Below are 20,046 nucleotides of genomic sequence, written 5' to 3'. Positions count from 1 at the left end.
GGGCGAGAGAGAAGGCAGCTGGGAATGGGGGTGGTCATAAATTAGTTGAACTACATACGCGTGCAGACACGCTACACACGTACACACACACACACACTGCCATGTTTATGACTTCAGTGCAGCCACATATAACCTGGCTCCAGCCGTGAACGTACGTGGTGGTGGTGGTGGGGGTGGTGGTGGTGGGGTGGTGGTGGGGTGGTGGTGGTGGGGTGGTGGTGTGGGGTGGTGGTGGTGGGGTGGTGGTGATGGTGGGTGTGTGGGGTGGTGGTGGGGGTGGTGGGTGGTGGTAGGGGGGGTGGTGGTGGGGTGGTGGTGATGGTGGTGGGGTGGTGGTGGAGTGGTGGTGGTGGGGGGGGGTGGGGTGGTGGTGGGTGGTGGTGGTGGTGGGGTGGTGGTGGTGGGGTGGTGGTGGTGGGGTGTGGTGGTGGTGGGGGGTGGTGGGGTGGTGGTGGTGGTGGGGTGGTGGGGGGGGTGGTGATGGTGGGGTGGTGGTGGGGTGGTGGTGGGGGGTGTGGTGGTGGGGTGGATTCCTTTCCAAAATGCAATTCACGTCAGTGCAAATTTCTTTAATTTGACGTTCTCGCCATCCCACAGGCATTTTAATGGCCGCACTGCCACATCATTAGGGCTCTGCGTGTACGTTTTACGACCCCCCCCCCCCCTCCCGTGATAACTACGCCTCGTTTTTGATATGTTTACAATAGCATGCTTTCCGCCATGAATTCTCATGTAATGAACTGTCATCGACACTACATCAACTTTAATTTTGTAGGGGTGTTATAAAAAGGCTCCATATATATTCCAAAAACAGAACTTCATAGTTCTTCAGTCACGTATTACCAATGCTCGCAAGGCCCACGCAGCAGAGACTGAGTTTAGAAAAAACGCTTCAAAAGGTTTGCTCAGTCGCATGAATCTTCCAGACATGATTTGAGAAATATCACAATAAACAGCAGCAGCTACGCCCTGAATTTGGTCTTGAAAGCTCAAGACGGATCTTACTCTGCAAGAACACGTGCCGTTTCCTTCACGAATGCGATCGTCCCTGCGGTCAGGTGAATCATATTAATTTACCGAGGTCTATACTTGACGAAGTAAAACAAAACATTTGACGATGTTTTGTACTTTTTTTCGGTGAGCAAATAACTCATGGGGACGATGATTATCTGAAAACTGTGAATCAGCAAGAATGAGATTATCGGATTTTTTTCTTGGTATTTTTTCCCTCTTTATACTCCTTCCTAATGTATTTTACTCCAAATGGAATTAAAGTCTCCACAAGGGACTTTCACTGAACGTCATCTGAATAACCCTTCAAGTGGCAATTAAAATGTTAAAACAGTGGACGCACTTTCCGCACACTCTGTGCTGAAAGAATGGCGATTGTGACATTTAAGTCAAGCCTATATTTTTTCATTCTCATTGCTTCATCATCAGAATGAATGCGATGATTTTTGCTGTTGCTTGTGGTCGTTAGTGACCGGGCTGAGAAAAATGTGGACAATGGAAGTTTATTTACGGATAGATTAGGAGCTGCGTATAATACGACGAGCGAGTAATAGGGTGGCGGATAAGAGGAATGTTACTGCATTTCGTAGTTTTTAAATTTTATTTTAATTAAATGGCTATATCTCAAACTCCGGGATGCCGTCAGACATATACACAAACCAGAGGACCGACACTCGGGCGAACATCCTTTTTGCAGGGTGCGACAAAGCCAATCCAGCGTTGGGTCAGCGAGACTAATTGAAGGCACTCCAAGAAGTAGCCGTCATTTTTCCTGGGCCAATTCCACACACGTGTCATGCGGCGGCGGTGCTGCTGCTGATGGAAGGAGTTGGCGCAAGGATATTCTTTAACTCACAGTGTGGCTCTCGTTTACCACAATTGGGGATAACAAGTCAAAGGGACTGCACGAGCAGCAACGCACGCTAAAAAAAGAAACACTCGCCACTTTCACCATGAACGCTGCTTTGTGTAACAAGATAATTAGTTTAGAAGGCTTAAGTTTCAGGCAATAACCCTTCTTCAGAGCAGAGGGAGATAGGGAGGTACAAAGATTGACTATTGGAGTTGGATATTACACTGTACACATGATTGGAACATCACTGATAATATAATTAAATGCAGTAAAAAGGATTCATCAAACGTGTTTACCGTTTACATGAAGCCATTTTACTCTCTAACTCTGAACATGAACGATGTATTGCTTATAAACTGAAATAATTTCTCACGGCAAGACCAAAAAACGAATATGTTTGCCAGAAAATTATCCTTCGAGGTAGCACACATGTGGAAGAGTTATTCCTACACCACCTTGCTGATGTCAAAGAGTATGTTGTGAGGAGGCTGCTTTGTGCAGAAAGTTTAAATATTTTTTGGGGGGGAAATCCCCTTTCACAAACAGGCTCTAATTACTGATTAAACGGTCGCCTTTAATGGCCTAAACCAGGGGTCGGCAACCAAAATAACAAGAAGAGCCATTTCTTTCCAATTTGGTACAAAATTCAGTATTTCAAGAGCCGCAGTGCATCTGAGTACATACGTACTCATCGTCAAGAAGCAGCCCGTAAAGAGCCGCATGCGGCTCCGGAGCCATAGGTTGCCGACCCCTGGCCTAAACGAAAACTTTTTTTTAAAATGCCATGCGAATGCACTATAGACATTTGCAGATCATTTTCACAAAGTGAGTAATAACAACGGATGCCTGGTTAATAAACACAAACTAAACTACCATTACTTTTCAAAGTGTTCACACTTAGGAAGTGTGGGCCTTTGGAAAAAAAGAAAAACCATCTCCAAAGAGGTTTCAAACGCAAGGCTCGGACGAAATCTGGCTTTCGCATTGTGTCCTCAGCGGACCACACTTTGTTTTGCACAAGATGAGGATTCTCACGATCATTAACCTGGTGACATTGTCCATGCAATTTACTCAGTCCAAGACCCTAGAAGTATGTTTTGCCCTCGGGAAGGCAACAGTGGACAACGTAATTAAGCCTTTAGGCTTGCGGCCCTTTGGCACATATTTTAAAATGTGTCGCAGCAAAAAAACTGCCTGCAATGAAAATCGTGCTGAAATTGGAAAGATAACTACAGTATTGCTCTGGCTTCGGCTTCAACTTGCTAAGTCAGACGATTTTAAAACCCTTGGGTCACACTGCCACCGCACATTTTGCGGGAAAGCGTGCATGGAAATGCGCCCGGACACGTCAGTGTTTGATTCCAAATTGTATAAGTCTGGTTGCTACTTTGCAAATAAAATCAGCATCGCATGAAAACAACAACACGGCAGTGTGCCGATGTGCCAGAGACCTTTGAGCACGATTCTAAGATACTCAGTAACAATTCTGGTGTTCGGTTGATCTGCAGCAAGCAACATTTGCAAGGATTTTCATCATAACCACAGCGAGTACACTGCACATAATCATCATTGTCATCATCATTATCACTGCCCTACGCCTCATTGAAACCGTGACAATTACATTAAATCCAGTCAATGTGTCATCGGCTTCCAAACAGCAATGGAAGCCCCTTCCCCTCACTATATCACTTTATCCCGGTTGCGCTTTTGCCGTCGTGTCATGCAATGACTACATTTCCACTTGGACATCTCCAGCTAGCAGTGCATCACCCCGTGTCAGAGAATGGCCCTTGAAGATGATCTCAGAACTCCTTCTGCAGTCATTTGAACAGGCATCTATCCGTGTTGGGAGCACACCTTTGATTGCACCTCCGATTAGCATGACTGGCTACGTACGGTGCAAAATAAGTTGAACGTACACACACGCACACGTATATATGTTCAAGAAAAAAAGTGTCCATAACAAGGGAATTGAATGAAAATGTTTAGTTTCACAGCTGGACCTTTCAATTCAATGATGTTTTTTTTTTTGTCTCGTCATTGGTGACTGGGCTAAGACCATCAACTTGCTGCACTCCAGAACCCTGTTTGATCGCGGGCGACTTCCCAGGTTTGAACCCAGGATCTCAGCAGTGCTCGCTCAGCACTCTGGACTACCGGGCCAACTTGGTGGAAAAATGGCTTCGAGCTAGTCGTGTAAATTCCAGAATTCCAATGACAGGGAGCCAGTCTTTCCATAAGATACTCAACACCATAGGTCGCAACCGGGTACCCGATACCCGTACCCTACCCGATACCCGGCTACCCGTACCCGGCCGGGTACCCTTTTGTGACCCTGGTGCGGCCGGGTACGGGTACGGGTAGGCCGTGAGTCACTGGTGAGTAACCGTTTGTCACTCATTTCGGGTAGGGTACGGGTACGGGTAGGGAACGGGTACGGGTACCCATTTGACACCCTGGTGCGGCCGGGTACGGGTAAGGAATCAAAACCCGTTTGTCACCTCTGCTCAACAATGAATTGCCACAAAACGAGACTCATTTTACCATCTCCAAATGGAAGGTCAGCGGAGTTCACCTTGGACCTGGATTTGAGCTTTTATGACCACAGAGGCTCTCAGCTAAAATGGAACTTAAATTGCGTGCAAATTGCAAGTGGGAGACACTTACCACCATGAAGGCCCAGTTGCCGATGTAGTACACGGAGCTGAAGAACCAAAACTTGTGCAGGAACAGGTACATGCGTGTCACGGTGCAATCATCTGCAAAGCAGAAGAACCAGCAAACATCATCATTAGCAGAGTGGTGTCCATCATTCACTCAATGGTGTCAGTTTATAAACCATGACGAACGCTTGATACCGCTCAGGTTTGGAGTAGAAAGGGGCAGGAGAGCATTATGGGTGTAATTAGGAAGGGAAGGTTTTTGCTGGGTTCGGGTACATGTGTGTGTGTAAGATGGAGGAGAGTGGATTACTGAGACAGGCACTGGAGTGGCACCCAGATGCCAGTAACTAGGTGGAAGACCTGAAAGGCAGTTGGTGGGAGACTCTACGAGCACACCTTGACATCTGGATGTGGACTGTGCATCAGTTTCTGGACCTTGCAGAATAATGGAAACAATGGCCTGACTTAATTGTTCATCTTCCACTTTGAATGTGACCTTGAATTTTCCTCTCTCGAGGTCAGGGGTCAGCAACAAAATAACAAGAACAGCCATTTTTCCGAATTTGGTAAAACCTCAATATTTCAAGAGCTGCAATGCACGCAAATATACGAGACGGACCTTAATAAACTCCTTTAAAATATATTTTTTAAAACAACGGTTTTATTAACAACTTTGTTTAACTCACGGTCGAGAAGTACGTCAATGATGCGGCGCCTGCTCCCACATCAACGCGAACTTGACTTAATTGATACCTTCGCAAGTCGTTCACACGGAGCAGGCGATTCGAGAGTTTAGGGACCGCAGCGTTTTGTTACCTACACAAATATATATAAATAATAAGGCGTCCATACAAAATGTAAAATTTTTAAAGTAGCGAATTAATTGATTAATTGATGCCGATTTTGATACAGGCGTGCATTGTCACCAGATCTGATTATATTTGCAAAATTTGGAATTGATTGAACAAACAGGAAGTAATTTTTTTATTTAAAGCTTTCGTGACTGCAGGGATTCATATTCTTGGTTCTTTCGGTAAAGTCACGTAGAAGATAAATAAGAAAAAGGCATTTTTATTATATTATTATTTCCCCTCTACAATATTTTTCTTATTTTATTATTTCCCTTCTACGTGACTTTACCGAAAGAACCAAGAACATGAAACAGGAAGTAGACAAAATTTTTATTTACAAGATTTGACCACGACAAACATAGGAGTCAAGTTAAATAAAACCGTCGAGTAAAAACAACGTCACGAAGCAGTCTTTAAAGAGCTCGCAGGTTTCCGACCCCTGCTCTAGGCTGTGAAGACTGCCAGTAGATGGCAGTACAACAACGGGAGCAGTCCACGGAGTTATTTGGTCCACTCTCCAGAATGAGTTTATCTGGATTTACTATCTTTGTGCAGATGGCATCGAGCAATGTCTGAACGTATGGGGGGGGGGGGGGGGGGCATGGGTACACTCCATTGTTCTCAGTAGCCTGTAGAGCAGCTTGAGCCTCATGGGCTGCAGTGGAATGGCTGAGGTCGTCGCTTTTAGAGCCACCGACGACAAGCCTGCTCAAAAATAATCCACTCGCCTCCCCATCACCTGGGGAGAGGCAAGGGGGAGATGGAAGAGTCCGTCCCCCCATCCCCCACCCCCTTATGAGTACTCGTTATATTTATATTAACTATTTATTTTAATGCATGAGCTGAGAGTGCCGGACATTGGAATGGTGTTCTAATGTATACGACCAGAGCATGACAGTGACGACTGTCAGGAATAAACCTGTTCGGCGAACAGAAGTATCATCCGCATGTATGAACAACTGAAGATCTTTGAAATGTTCACAATTAACATGCGGGCTATGTTAAAGCGATTGAATGGCAATACAATAACATCGGGGAGCTGGCAAGTTTAAATGTCTCCTATTTGTCACCTTGGTTGCAGTACAGGGAGCACGTAACTTGGGGGCAGGCTAATATGCGAGCATTTATAAAAATGCCCTTTCTTTTCGCCAAATGTTAAATGAAAAGTTCTTTCCATTTCGCAGCGGTTCCATTTACGCAAACACCACGCACCCTACTTCCACGCCGATGGCTACTTTGACAGAATTATACATTTTCACCTCACGTATCTTTTTTTTTGCAACAAAGCAACCAAATTGTATAGAATACTTAGCAATGTCCACAGTGGTGCTTTAAGTGAGTTTGCAATACGAGGCTGTAAAACAACTACGGGATGAGCTTAAAAATTAACCCGTAAAAACAAAGTTTTTCACTATAAATCCTTTATATGCGTGGCGGCTAGAGTCCTCTCGTCCTCTGGCGTGAGATGGCTGCCACCTATGGGTCAGATGATTGCCTGCCACCATTAAGCAATTGGTAATTAAATATTTAACAAAAATTCCTAAAAAGTGTAAAGTTATGGAAACTTTTTTTTCACGAAAAGAAACTGTCACGCACAACGAGTCTGTGTGCAAAATGTCAGCTCGATTGGATCACGGGGAGTGGGTTAAAAAACGACCGAAAGGTTTGCACGGTCGTAAGCGCGCAAGCGCGCAAGCAAGTGAACTTAATATAAAGGATTTAAAAAGAATCGGTAGCGCAATATTGCTGAGTGTTGCTGTGTTCAGTTTGCCAGCCAGACGGATGTGCAGGTTGTGATACGACTCACTCAGTGGGAGACCCGAGCAAGAAGGGAAATAAATAAATTCCTTATTTGGTATTAGAGCCTTTGAAAACATGACACATTGGTAATAAGAGTGGATGTTGAAAGCTCAGAATTCGCTCTTAATCTTTAATGCTTTCGGACATTCAATACTAGCCAATCTGGATTTATTAAGTGTCTAAATGAATGGCAGTTTTAAATTGAGAAGGCAGTTGCTGTTGCTGCTGCTGCAGTGAAGAGTGCAAGATGCATGAACAGCTTTAGTATGAGGGCGGGGGAGGGGGGGGAAGCCAATGCAGAATTTTGATATCTTGAAAGATTTTTTCCGAAGGGGTTTGAATATACAGTACACTCAATTATCCGCGCTAATGATGGGGAGGACGGCCGCCGATAACTGAAAATTGCGGAAAATCCAAAAATATCGATTTTCCACAAAGCTCTATGCCAAAAACGACTAATATGGGTGAAATGAAAACTCACAAAATAAATGATCGGAAAAATCACTCACAATGAAGCACAATGGACGACTTCGATTGTGACTCTTTCGGTTTAGAACAAATACTGACGATCGACCGATCGATGCGCGTGCTCAGTGATAACACTTTCCTGCTCCCGGTCAGAAGAATCGGCCCACTAAGTGGACATCAATCAATCAAACTCCACCCATTGTTGTAAAGATATGCAACTACTGTACTGCAGGGGCAGTCACGTGGATGTCAGATTAACCGGAGCTCATATTTGTTCGGATTAAGCACGTGACTTGTTCTAAACATTTCCAAGAATACCCTTTGCGTCTTTCCATAAAGTCGCGTAGATAGAAAAATAATAAAGTAATAAAATGTTCATTTATTATTTAAACTAATAAAAAAAAATTATTATTTTATTCTTCTTCTATCTACGTGACTTTACCGAAAGACCCAAAGAGTATGAATTCCTGCAGTCACGAAAGCTTTAAATCAATATTTTCCAAGAATAACAATATATAACTGTTTTTCGATTACTAATTTGGGCTTCAGGGGAAATCTATGAGTTATTAATTAATGTCAAAATCCCAGTGTGCATGGCTAATCTGCAAATCGGATAAACCGCAAGCTGATAATCGAAAGTCTACAGTGATCAGACTTTCCTTCTGAGGTCGATAAAATGAGTACCACTTTGTGAGAGGTCAACATGAGAAGATTGCCCCGTGCCAACGTGTGACGTTGAATTGTCACGACTTGCTTGAGGCTATACCATCAGTGTCGCCCCCATAGCTCGCTTGAGCTATGGAAACACTCCGAACTCGGACGTCTGGCTCGTCACATAATCTAACAACACTGCAACAATCAAGGTCCCCCCTTGCTAAGCCAGTCTCTGTGCAGTCTTGAAATAACCGTACGATGAAAAGCTAGGCACCGAGGTTTTGGAATTACAGAAATAATATAAACGAAACCTTGCACTTCACATACGGCAGCAAGACCACCACAAAGCAATGCAGCCATATGTGTCATATTAAGCTGACGGCAAAAATGTGGCCAACAAATAAAAAATGAATAGATGGGCTTCCTTGCATTTGAGAATATAATGTTTAATGGCTTTGGCAAAGTTGCGACTTTTTTGTCGTTGTAATACGTCAGTAGACATTGGCACAAGCGGGCAAAGAGACGTTTACTGCCATGACTAACACACAAGAGTGTGTCCAAGTCTCCAAGTGTCCCGTCCAGTGAGGGCTGGAATGCTGATGCATCCGACGATCATCGATTAATGTCGATTCTAAAACTCAAGATGCATGCATCAAATCACATGAGTAGGACATAATATGTTTTGATTTGTACATGTTGTATATAATTAGTCTATATAGCCACTGCAATTAAAACAAACGATTGATTATTGAATTGATTTGTTGCAATGAATTGTGACCAATTCATCACATTTTATCAGGGAAGACTTTGCGCGTGTAAGATTAGGACTTTTTAAAGTTAGGGTTTCGTCCGCTTAAAAAAATAAAAAAATAAACATTGCTCCGTTTAACATACATTGATTTCCATCCGAGTACTATTTTAAAGAAGCCAAAGTACATTCTATCCCCCAGCACTGCTGAAATAAAATATGAGGGGAAGGAGTACTATACAAACAAGCCGGTAAAAGGTTTGAACAGCTGGACAAGATATTTGAAAGTGCCTGCGTCACGGTGTGCAGCCGAGCCCCGAGTTCATGCAGAAATTGACAACAAAAGTTCTTGTCGGATCCAGACTGTGAGAAAACGTTCATAAGCAAAGGTGCTAATATCGAACAACCCAATATATTACCTCTGTATTTTATACTAGATCTGCTTGTTCCATGACATGCCTGAGTCTCACCACTCACCTTACACCACTTACCAGACATTGGCACTCACCAAACACTCACCAATCACCAAACATTGACACTCACCACTCGCCTGACAATCACCACCCACCGCTTGCCATGCACCACCACACACACATCAGTGATGACACAGATCAACATCGGGGAGAAATCAAATCAACGATTTACATTTCCCACCTCACATAGGCAGGTGCCCAACAAAACATTACATTTCCCAAGTCACATAAGTGTCCCTCCTATCGCTCGCCCACGCGCCTGAATCAAAGCGTGCCGACGGGTCTACCGTATGGCGGTAAATTCAGAATCAGAATCTTTATTAAGGCTGAAGGAATTCGATGAGCGATTTTGCTCTTTTTCACAGATGTCCAGTCAAATGTGGCTCATGGGGGAGAGTGGGGAGGGTGGGGAGGGTGGGGGGGGGGCAAGGGACTGGGGGGGGGGCAGTGGGGGTCAAGTGACCTTCAGTAATGATGGAACGACACTGGGAAGAGTTCTGATTGCTGAGTGATAATGGGCAGAGGGAAAGCAGAAATTTTGTATAAAGACTGGTATTAGAATTTTCATATGTGTATGTACGTACGTATGTATGCCGAACCTCTTTCGCACCGTACAGAGCCAACCATGCTAATACGAGGTGCCGGGGAAGGACAACAGGTCTATGAATATTTATCAGATGCAATCTTTGGGTAAAACTGTCCCCCCCCCATAGGAATGTCAACATTTCGCCACCGACTCATTGGCCACCAAATGTTTGAGTAAAATTGGCATGTAAACAGTATAAAAACAAATTCTTAGTCGGAAAATTGACCCACGGAGCTCTGCTGAATGAGCTTCGTATCCATTTTTTTCGCTTGCATTTAAAAGCTTGGGGGGGAATAAAGAAAAAAGATTGCTAATGCAGAACAACGGAAGCAAGCATACGACTTGGAATATTGGCTCAGAGGGAAATCAAAAAGTTATCAGAGCGCGCACAAACATAGCAATGGCAGCATATGCCACAGACATATGTTTACCACCCGATGCACCGAGCAACGGCCTTCGGGGCGTATGTCGCTGCAATGGCAAAATGCTGCAAAGAAACGGGTTCCTTTCTTGCTCTCACACGGCAGCAGCGTCATTCGTTCGCCGCCCACAAGGAGATTTAAAACCAAAGTGGTTCCTTTGTCCTTGGGATCACCGCGTTCGGCGGCGACGATGCGGTGAAGCTCGCGGGGCGACATCAAAACCGATGCCAAAATGTATCCACCTCGGTTCGTGTCCACACGCACACACGAAACTAATGTAAACGTCTCCAGGCTCTAACGACAAAAAGGCGGTGTTCAAATCTCCACCGCTGAGCCAATGGTAAACATTTCAACACTCTATGTATGTTGAACTTTTTTTCGCACCATAAGTATGCAGCCAACTGTACTAATCGGAGGAGCGGGTCGGTACAACAAACTAAACACATAAAAGCAGTTCCAAAGAAATGAATTGACAATAGCAAATATCGAATTATTTACATTTCACCGCTCACTGCAAGGCACCCTTACAACAAGCCTATGGTATTTGAGGACGCGCTGTGCCTAGGTTCATTGTTTTGAGCCAATGCCTGCACATCCAGTGGGTGTTGCAATGCCACATGTGCTGAACGGTAAGAATTGCTGTTGTGCCGGAGCTCTGAGCCAAGAACATCTCGGATCTTTGGTGTAAAGCCTCCTCTTTGCTGTCCGGGGCAAAAAAAAAAATTACATCTCTCGTGTGGCAGGTTTAATGGTTTCTTTGTCGTGCGCCTTTTGGCGTCATTTGGTCTAACACCATGTGAGACTAGGCTCTAAGAAAAGCTGTCTCGGGTGTGGACCAATCAATTTCAAGAACAGTGCATACATTATCAGAGTTGTGCTTTTTGTTTGCATTCCGACCGCAGGTATTGTGGTCAATGCAAACATGACTCCTTGTAAAAAAAGGTGTCAGTTTGTTGCCAGATAAAAGGGTAAAAAAACAATTATCAGGTTTAATGGTCTCTGTGCGCTCACCAATGAGTCCGTGAAAAATAAAAACAAATCGTTAATAAAAGTGGTAAAGAGTGCAATTTTGCTGCACCTGGTTAGCGTCCAATGTTTGGAGGTGGGCAAGCTTCTGGTGGAATCCTGCATCTTTTCAAAGCTCGCAGGGGGGGCCATGAAACGGGCGGCAGTGAAGGGTGGGTGCGCTGGTTGAAGCCGGTTGGTCACCGCCTGCCGTGTGTGTGTTGATGCCGATTCTCCGGGTTCTACAAACGTCCGCCCACATGCACATTTTTTATCGGTCAAATACCCCAGGACTGAACCCTCCGTGAAAGAGAATCTTCACACTTTGTGAGACTTTTTTCTGGGCAAATAAATGACATTGTTGAGCAGTGCTGTACGTTGATAAACAACGCTTTAACAATGCCACCTAGTGAATGTGTAAATGAAATTTTTTGGAAAACCCAAGAGCTGTAATGCATCTTCCAGAACTGTTCTCCATGGATATAAGTGTGTCTGTTGCCTGTTGGGAGTTCTAAAATGTTCACTCTGTCTGCCTGGGTGATACTGTGAAGCCCAATTAACAAAGCTCTAAGGGCAATTAAATAAGTTTGTGATACAAATAGACATTTGTATCAAACAGGCTTTTTAAAACATGCATGTTAATAACTGTTAAACAACATAATCAACCACTACATGAAACTGATACATGGATCATGAACGTTTGACGAGAAAATGTTCTTAATATTTTGTAAGATTACAAAAAATATTATAACAAAGCTATGCACCAACGCACACGAACATATGTTGACATAAATACAGTCGTATGTATGTAGAACTTATTTCGCACCGTACGAAGCGAACCGTGTTAATCGGACGTGTGGTACCTGGTCTGTACTGTCAAACAAAGAGAAAAATCCCCGTGTAGCCTTAATAGACCGCTGGGGCAAGTGCTGTTAGCAAGTAGCATCTATGAAGGGCGGCACGGCGCACTAAGGGTGGATGGCAAACACCACGCCCGGCTGCCTTTGTCTCCTCAGTGGTGAAGTGGACACACCACACCAGGTACCCATTTAAGGCTGAGTCGACCGAAGGGAGGCCCAAGGCCAGTTCAGATAATTGTGAATGGTTTTGGCCGTGAGCGGGAATCGAACTCGGGCTACTGGGTTCATAGCGCAGCGTGCTAACCACACTACATGTATGTGCAGTAATTATAATATATATTGGAGGACACACATCCCTCCAATATATATTATAATTCAAATATGCTCAAAATGTCCCCCCCAATATATTGCTATAAAATGGATTTCTGTTCATATGATTGTGGTTATGGTTGTACTTTATAAATCCCTAATCTCTGCCATCACATACAATTAAACAAGAAAAGGTAAAAAAGAAAAACAGAGCAATGGCATAAAATACACTATTAGACATTATTGTACATTTTTTATAAAAAGTCCATCCTATGTGTTAGTGATTTTTTTTTTATATTTTAGGCAGGAAAATCGTTTTCAAATTTTAAAAAAATTTCTGGAGGGAGGGGACCCCAGGCCCCCTGGAAGTTTTGGTCCCCCCCAATGTTGACACCATGGCTACGGCCTTGACGTACTGTACCTCTGTCATGTGAATGGGAATCAAATATATTATAACTTAAATGCAGTACCTTCTCAAAATCTGTTCGCTGCTATACGCGTGCTAATACAGAGCTTTGTCACAATCTCATTTCTCTCAGTCCACCGCAAGCAGTACATTGTTACGACCAAACATTCAATCAGCAAAAAGGCTGGCAGGCCACACAAAATAACACATTGTGTCTGAACAACCCTCTCTTAATCTATATCAAAGGACATTGCTGCCACCATCCATCACATTAGGATAGCTCCCGTTGCTTAAATGTCTAAGCAACAGTTTTATTTTACGCACCGAGACCACGCGCGCTGATGAACGGCGTACACCCTATGAGCCGGTTCTTCGCCAACCCGATTGGATTCTGTTGGAGCACTCCAACCTCATTTGCAGAGAAATGTCGTGCGGAAAGCACACCCTCCTGTGTGAAATACACACCGCCAAGATAACACAGGCTTACCGCTTACTTTCAGAAAGTTTATCTTGATTACAGACCTCGGGCACATCCGTGGTGTGTGTGTGTGTGGGGGGGGGTGTCTATGTATATATCTGTTACACTCAGCCAAAATTAGCACTGCTATTGTGCAGCTCAGCTAAACATCTGGCTCTGATCACAAGTAATAACACGCGATGTGACTCAGTGTCCTCTTGTGTTAAATTATACACGTTACTGAGCAAGCACAATAGAGGGATTTCATTTGTGAATATTAACCCAAATGCTGGACATGTATAGCCCCGTTGCCCATCCACTATGTGTGTGGTGGGGGTCATTTGACCAATCTTTACCGTATGGGTCAGTGACGGCAGGAAGCACAGACGGAAGAGGGAGCACAGCCATTAGCACGTTTAAGATCCTGCGACGTTGTCGAAACAGCATGGGCCATTGAGTGTCGGCATCATTGTACACATATGATGCATGAAAAGCAAATGACTTCGTTGGAAAAAGCCAATTACCAACATCGCCCCCTACTGGGAGACTGATCCCAGCTTGCAGGCTGGTGCTGGGTTCAGCTTGTGCGCTGCGCAGGGACAGCTGCCACTGGGGGGGGGGGGGGTCCCCTTGGCTGTCCGGCAGCAGGGCATTGGAATGGTTGAGATGAAATGTGATGCAAGCGTTTTTTAAGTTGCTGCGGAATGAGCAACCTATTCATGCAAATCATTATCCTTAATTGCATGATCACATTACTTGCAATACAGCCCCTAGTTTGGGCAAAAAAATATGCTCAAGCCTCTTTTAGAATTAGATCATGAATAACCAGGGTCATTGGACAAAAGCAGAATAATTACACATCAATTTACAAAGTGATATTTTTTTCTAATGGAGTCTAGACGTAGAGATACATCTGATGAGGTACGGTATTGAAAGCATCTCAACTATTTGAGACAAATTCACCCCAAGGAAACAGAGGACAGCATTTCAAACCATTAGGACGGTTGGCTACGTACGGTGCAAAAGAAGTTCAACATACATACCAATGAAAAAGGCCATAAGAAGCAGCCTAGCACCCTCAACTAGCCTCCAACTTATGGTGATGCTGGCGGCGAGCGGAAAATGCTGCTCCGTGCTATAATGGGCTCCGCCCTATAACGGACTCCACCCTATAACGGACTCCGTGCTATAACGGGCTCCGCCCTATAACGGACGCCACGCCCTATAACGGACTCCGCCCTATAACGGGCTCCGCCCTATAACGGACTCCGCGCTATAACGGACTCAACGCCCTATAACGGGCTCCGCCCTATAACAGACGCCACGCCCTATAACGGGCTCCGCCCTATAACGGGCTCCGCGCTATAACGGACTCCGCCCTATAACGGACGCCACGCCCTATAACGGACTCCACCCTATAACGGACTCCGCGCTATAACGGGTTCCGCCCTATAACGGGCTCCGCCCTATAACGGACTCCGCCCTATAACGGACGCCACCCTGGCCACTGAGCCTCAGGACCAGAAAGAAGTAATGAGGAACCGACTGCTCTGATGCTGACCCATACCTCACATATCCCATAAACATGCCAAACATTACTGCAGACAACACATCACTCCCCAAACATTTCGAATGTGAAGCACAGATAATTCGAATTTAGTGTAATTTGATTGATTTCCAGTACTTTAAGAACATTGACATAGATTCACAAAACACAAGTATTTTATCTCGGGGTGTTTGTTCGCCTGCTTTAATCCAAACAGACAGGTAAGGCTTAGCTCACATTATTTGTATTTCTCAATTTCAACTTGTCATGCATACAAAGCAATTTCACCTTTGCCGAGTAATTATTGACTAGAATTGCAAATAGCTTTGGAAAATGTTGACGTTTAGCAGCCAGGTTTTAGCGCGCATTATTTAACCTGCCATCTGTCATCAGCCTCATAAAAATAAACAATGAATCAATAAACATAAAGCCGCCACCAAATTTAATAAAAAAAGGCAGCAATAATGAGGATTGCGACGTAACAACCACGGTATATGCTGTACATCAAACAGCGCAATTTGTAAATGTGCATATTCCAAGATTGTATTTTCAGTTTGACTTCTCTAAATATTTCAAAGAAAGCAAATGGAATGAAGGAAAACTAAAATAATTAAGATAATTCCTTCACTACGTTAAGCATGTATAACCCCAACTCTGCTAAAATGCAATTGATTTAAAGCGATTTTACATTTTGAACTAAATATAGTTGTAGTTTTAAGATATTGTTGTACAAGCCACTAGTTTTCGCCATGTTTTTTATGCTTTGATTTGTTATCCACTAACCGCAAATTATACCATTTGCCAATGTGGCACAAATAGCTGACTCATGGTAACTTCTCCTTCATCACTGGAATGCCGGCAAACACAAGCTTTGCTTTTCAGTGCACGACTTCACTGAAGGCACACTGATGTAAACCCTTCATCAGCTGCCACACAAAGTCACCAAAAGAAGCACATTCTCAACACTGAATCCCACATCAAGTCATACACTACAGCATCAATCCACCTGCGTTGAAATTTCACCGAAACATTTTCAACGTGGATTTGTGCGACCAGAGTGATTTTGTGAACGTGTTCGTAAATCAGCACAATATAGCATGATGCGATCACCATCCTAGTCCCGCCATTGAACAAGTGGCACATGATTTTTTTTCTTGTCAAACACGTCAAAAGTGATACGGTATCAATCCACTTGCGTTGAAATTCAATAGAAAGAGATACAGGTGCAGCCCTGCAATCGCTCCGCTCGCGCCACTGCTGACGGAAGGGCCTCCCCACTCGAGGAGATCTAGAGAGGCCCTTCCAGAGGGCCTTTGGCCTAGCTTTCCACGCTGGCCACATGTCGTGGAAAACAGTTTCAGATTCATTTATGAGGATTTACCCTGTGAGCCATTGGGCTCTTGATTTGGGTGCAACCGCAACAAAACGATAAAATTACAAGATACACCTAAAATTCATCGTACACAAATCTAAACATCACATACATAAAAAATAAAATCCTATAAAAAAAATATCACCACCCGTCCATGCTGCGTACAAAAAGTGCAAAAAATTCCATTTCGATGTTTGATCCCAATAACAATCATAATACAATACAAATTTTTAAGTATTAATCTATACTAAATAAAAAAAAACATCGGGCCAAACCAAGCCCCTCTAAAACTTACTAAAACAATGCTAAATAAACGTAACAGGTTTCCCAACAAGACGTGGAGAGTAGCCACATTTCACCCAATCCCGTGAGACGTGCTGATGGACCGCGGTGTAACCATGTGCGTTGCCGGGTGGAGAGAGGCGAGGTCGCTTAGAAACACCGCTGCGTCGCGAGACCAAATCGAACCGACGACGTTTGGATTGCGAGTCCAAAGGACCAGCCGCGGCAACATCCCGCATTGGATTGTAAATACTGCGTCATCATTTACCCCCGCCACCAGTAATTCAACGAATTGTCGCAAGTCGGGATTGCAATACCACGAAAAGAATCAATTCACTGTCATCTAATTCTTACCATCTCATGTGTACTGTTTATCTTGCTCCCACAGATTGCTCGCTCCATCAGTTCAAATCTAAAATTAGCAAATCATTTGGAAAATATTTGCATAAATCACAATTAGTCCCTACTTACACGCGCGATTAAATGCATTTGTGAGCATTACGATTCTATTTTAATCAATGAATCACTGCATTGTTAAATGCCTATTTGCGTCAAAATCATTGTTACAGCACCTGCTGTGACCTCTCATCATTCTGGAGACCTTACTTTTACCTTTTTGAAAGCCCTCCGCGAAAGCATTCTCATTCAAGTTAATACTGCTTTAATCTCAGTGTCTTTTCTTTCCTAAAACGTACTCATATTCAACATCAAATAATGTTTAATTTCACGACATTTAGAAAATAAAACTAGAAGGTGGCAAATAGAATAAAACATGTTCGTAAGAAATGGATAATTAAATAATGACCAATTTTAGCGTTTAAAATTCAGTTCAGATAAATAAGTAAAACATATTTTGATACCTGCAAGCACTATTGTGAACAAGTGCACACATTTAGTACAGAAACTCGAAGCAATTAGAGGGTTCCAAAGCTCTCTCTCTAAATCACATTCCGTGACCTTAGCAGGAATTGCTCATTCTTCAGAAAAACGAAGGTTGACCAGTGGGGACAGCGGCACGGACACAGAGAAATGCAAAACAAATTTTCGTGGGTGGGTCCGTGCCAAAGTTAAAAAATTCTATTCTTAAGCTTTACCTGGAATGCATTGCGCCAGTCTATTGACAAAAGCAAGTCAACAGATAGGGCATGTTTTAATGGTTCATTGGCCCGTGCCTTAACTCTCTGAGGAGGACCCATCACAACAGCAGGCCTGGGCAACATAAGCTGAGAACCGATATAACTACGTGAAAATGCGAGGTAGCAAACCCCTCTCAACCCAGCCATCTGCCGCCTGCCAGCAAATGCCAACTTCTATCAGACAAAAAAACAACCTCCCGCAAAATATTTCTCTTGGAAGCAACTGTCGCTCGCATGACCGTGGAACCCCCCCCCTATCGGAGAGGAGAGCATTTCACCGTTCTCTGCCGCCCCCCGCTTGAACAAATATCAAGTGACACTAGCCACGGACCTGTGCAATGCGTTGTGTTAATAGAGTATACCGGCATAGTAGGCAATCAACCGTTCAACTCCGACCGGCCACCATGCCCAGAGATGATACAAACTGTCGTGATTCGGGAGGGGGGGGGGAGGTAGCAATTGAAGGCAATTTGTCATGATTTGGGGTCGACGAAAATAAATTAATGAATCTATTCTTTTTTTGTCTCCATTTTAGTGGCTCATTTGCATTGTTACTTTTTTAACGTCTTGTTTGGCACAATTTTTGTTCTCCGACGAACCTACATATAAAATAATATTAATTTGCAGACCGATTTACATTTTTTTTTTGCAATTCTAACACAATAATTTGGGTGGTAGCGAATTTGCCGCTTGTTGCAGAGGTTCATGGTTGGACCCTGGCAGGCTGCCCTGGTATATCTTCTTGTTCGTCCATAAAAGGTCGATGATGACCATGAGACGCTTCATTGGGATGAGTCTGGGGTACGGTAATAGCGCAGATGGCTGAAGAGGCTAATCTGAGCCCAGAACACTCTGTGGCACACTGGACATATGTTGGTAGCAGCCTGCCGGGGTACGCGTCTCTTGATACGGGCCTTGGGCTGTTGTCTCTTCACCATGGCATTTTTGGTCCTGCTGGTTTCAGAGGTGAAAGTGCCATCCCAGATGAGATTTTGCCAGGTCGGATGATCCTGAGCAAAGCTTTCCCATGACTTTTGATCTATATTAAAGCTCTTGAGGGAGGCCTTCAGGGTGTCTTTGAAGCGTTTCATCGGCCCACCTTGTGCTCGCTTCCCATTCTTCATCTCGCCAAAGAATATCTGCTTTGGGAGACAAGTGGCAGGCATCCTGGTTACATGGCTGGCCCATCTAAGCTGTGCTTTCGTAAAGTGTGTGGGAATGCTCAGCACTTAATTCTAGATTTGAAGCTTTCGTGACTGCAAGGATTAATATTCTTAGGTTTTTTCGATAAAGTCACGTAGGTAAAAAAAGGAAATTAAAATTAATACAAGTAAAATAAAAATAAAATAAAAATCACGACGTTTCGGAGGCAACACAAGCCTCCGTCTTCAGGTGGAACCGTCACAGCACGATAGCTGTATCAAGTAAGATAAATTCCAAGAAAACAGTCCTTATATATACTGGTTGAGGGTGGGAGGAGCCAAGGTAGGCCCTGGATATTATTATTGTGAGGCTGAAGCAAGTTCTTATGAATGAGCCTTTGTTGTGTAGACTGGTTGAAAAGAGTTGTTAAGGTGAGGATAATGCTCAGCACGTCAACATGGCTGAGGACTTCGGTGTCTGGGATTCTGTCCTGCCACTTGATCCTCAGAAGCTTCCTAACACAGTTTAGGTTAAAGTGATTGAGATTCCTGGCACGGCGTTGGTATACTGTCAAAATTTCGCAGCCATACGTAAGAGTTGGTAGGATAACTGCCTGGTAAACCTTCAGCTTAGTGGCCAGCTTGATGCCTGTCCTTTCCCACACTGAATCTCGCAGACGGCCAAAGGCTGCACTAGCCTTGGCAATCCTGCTGTTCATTTCATCATCAATGTGAACAGCACATGACAGAGCGATACCACTCTGTCATGTGCTGAACTTGTCCACAGCTGACAGCTTCTGACATGTCACATAGATGTTTGGGTCCACGTAAGGATTACCGGGGGCAGGTTGGTACGTAACGTCAGTCTTCTTTGTGCTGATTGTGAAGCCAAAGTTGGCGCAGGCAGCTGAGAGCTGGTCCACGAGGGTTTGCAGGTTGGCATGCGAGCCAGCAGCTTGTGCGCAGTCATTTGCAAACAAAAGGTCGCAAATAGTCACCTCC

General features: G+C 44.1%; 1 protein-coding gene across 1 annotated transcript in view; it reads right to left on the bottom strand.

Annotated features, from left to right (window-relative positions):
• The window catches only part of LMBRD1 (LMBR1 domain containing 1), a 358,364-nt gene that overhangs the window by 47,473 nt on the left and 290,845 nt on the right, over nt 1-20,046 (bottom strand). Inside the window, exon 15 of the mRNA XM_061568975.1 lies at nt 4,532-4,623. Within this exon, the coding sequence (XP_061424959.1) occupies nt 4,532-4,623 (92 nt within the window). The remainder of the gene's footprint in view (nt 1-4,531; nt 4,624-20,046) is intronic.

The sequence above is a fragment of the Lethenteron reissneri genome, chromosome 42 (genome assembly GCF_015708825.2).
Source record: "Lethenteron reissneri isolate LAM-NWPU_2019-01 chromosome 42, ASM1570882v1, whole genome shotgun sequence".
In the NCBI taxonomy this organism is placed as follows: Eukaryota; Metazoa; Chordata; class Hyperoartia; order Petromyzontiformes; family Petromyzontidae; genus Lethenteron; species Lethenteron reissneri.
Note: the sequence above shows the minus strand (reverse complement) of the source record. Positions and strands in the feature narration are given on the sequence as shown.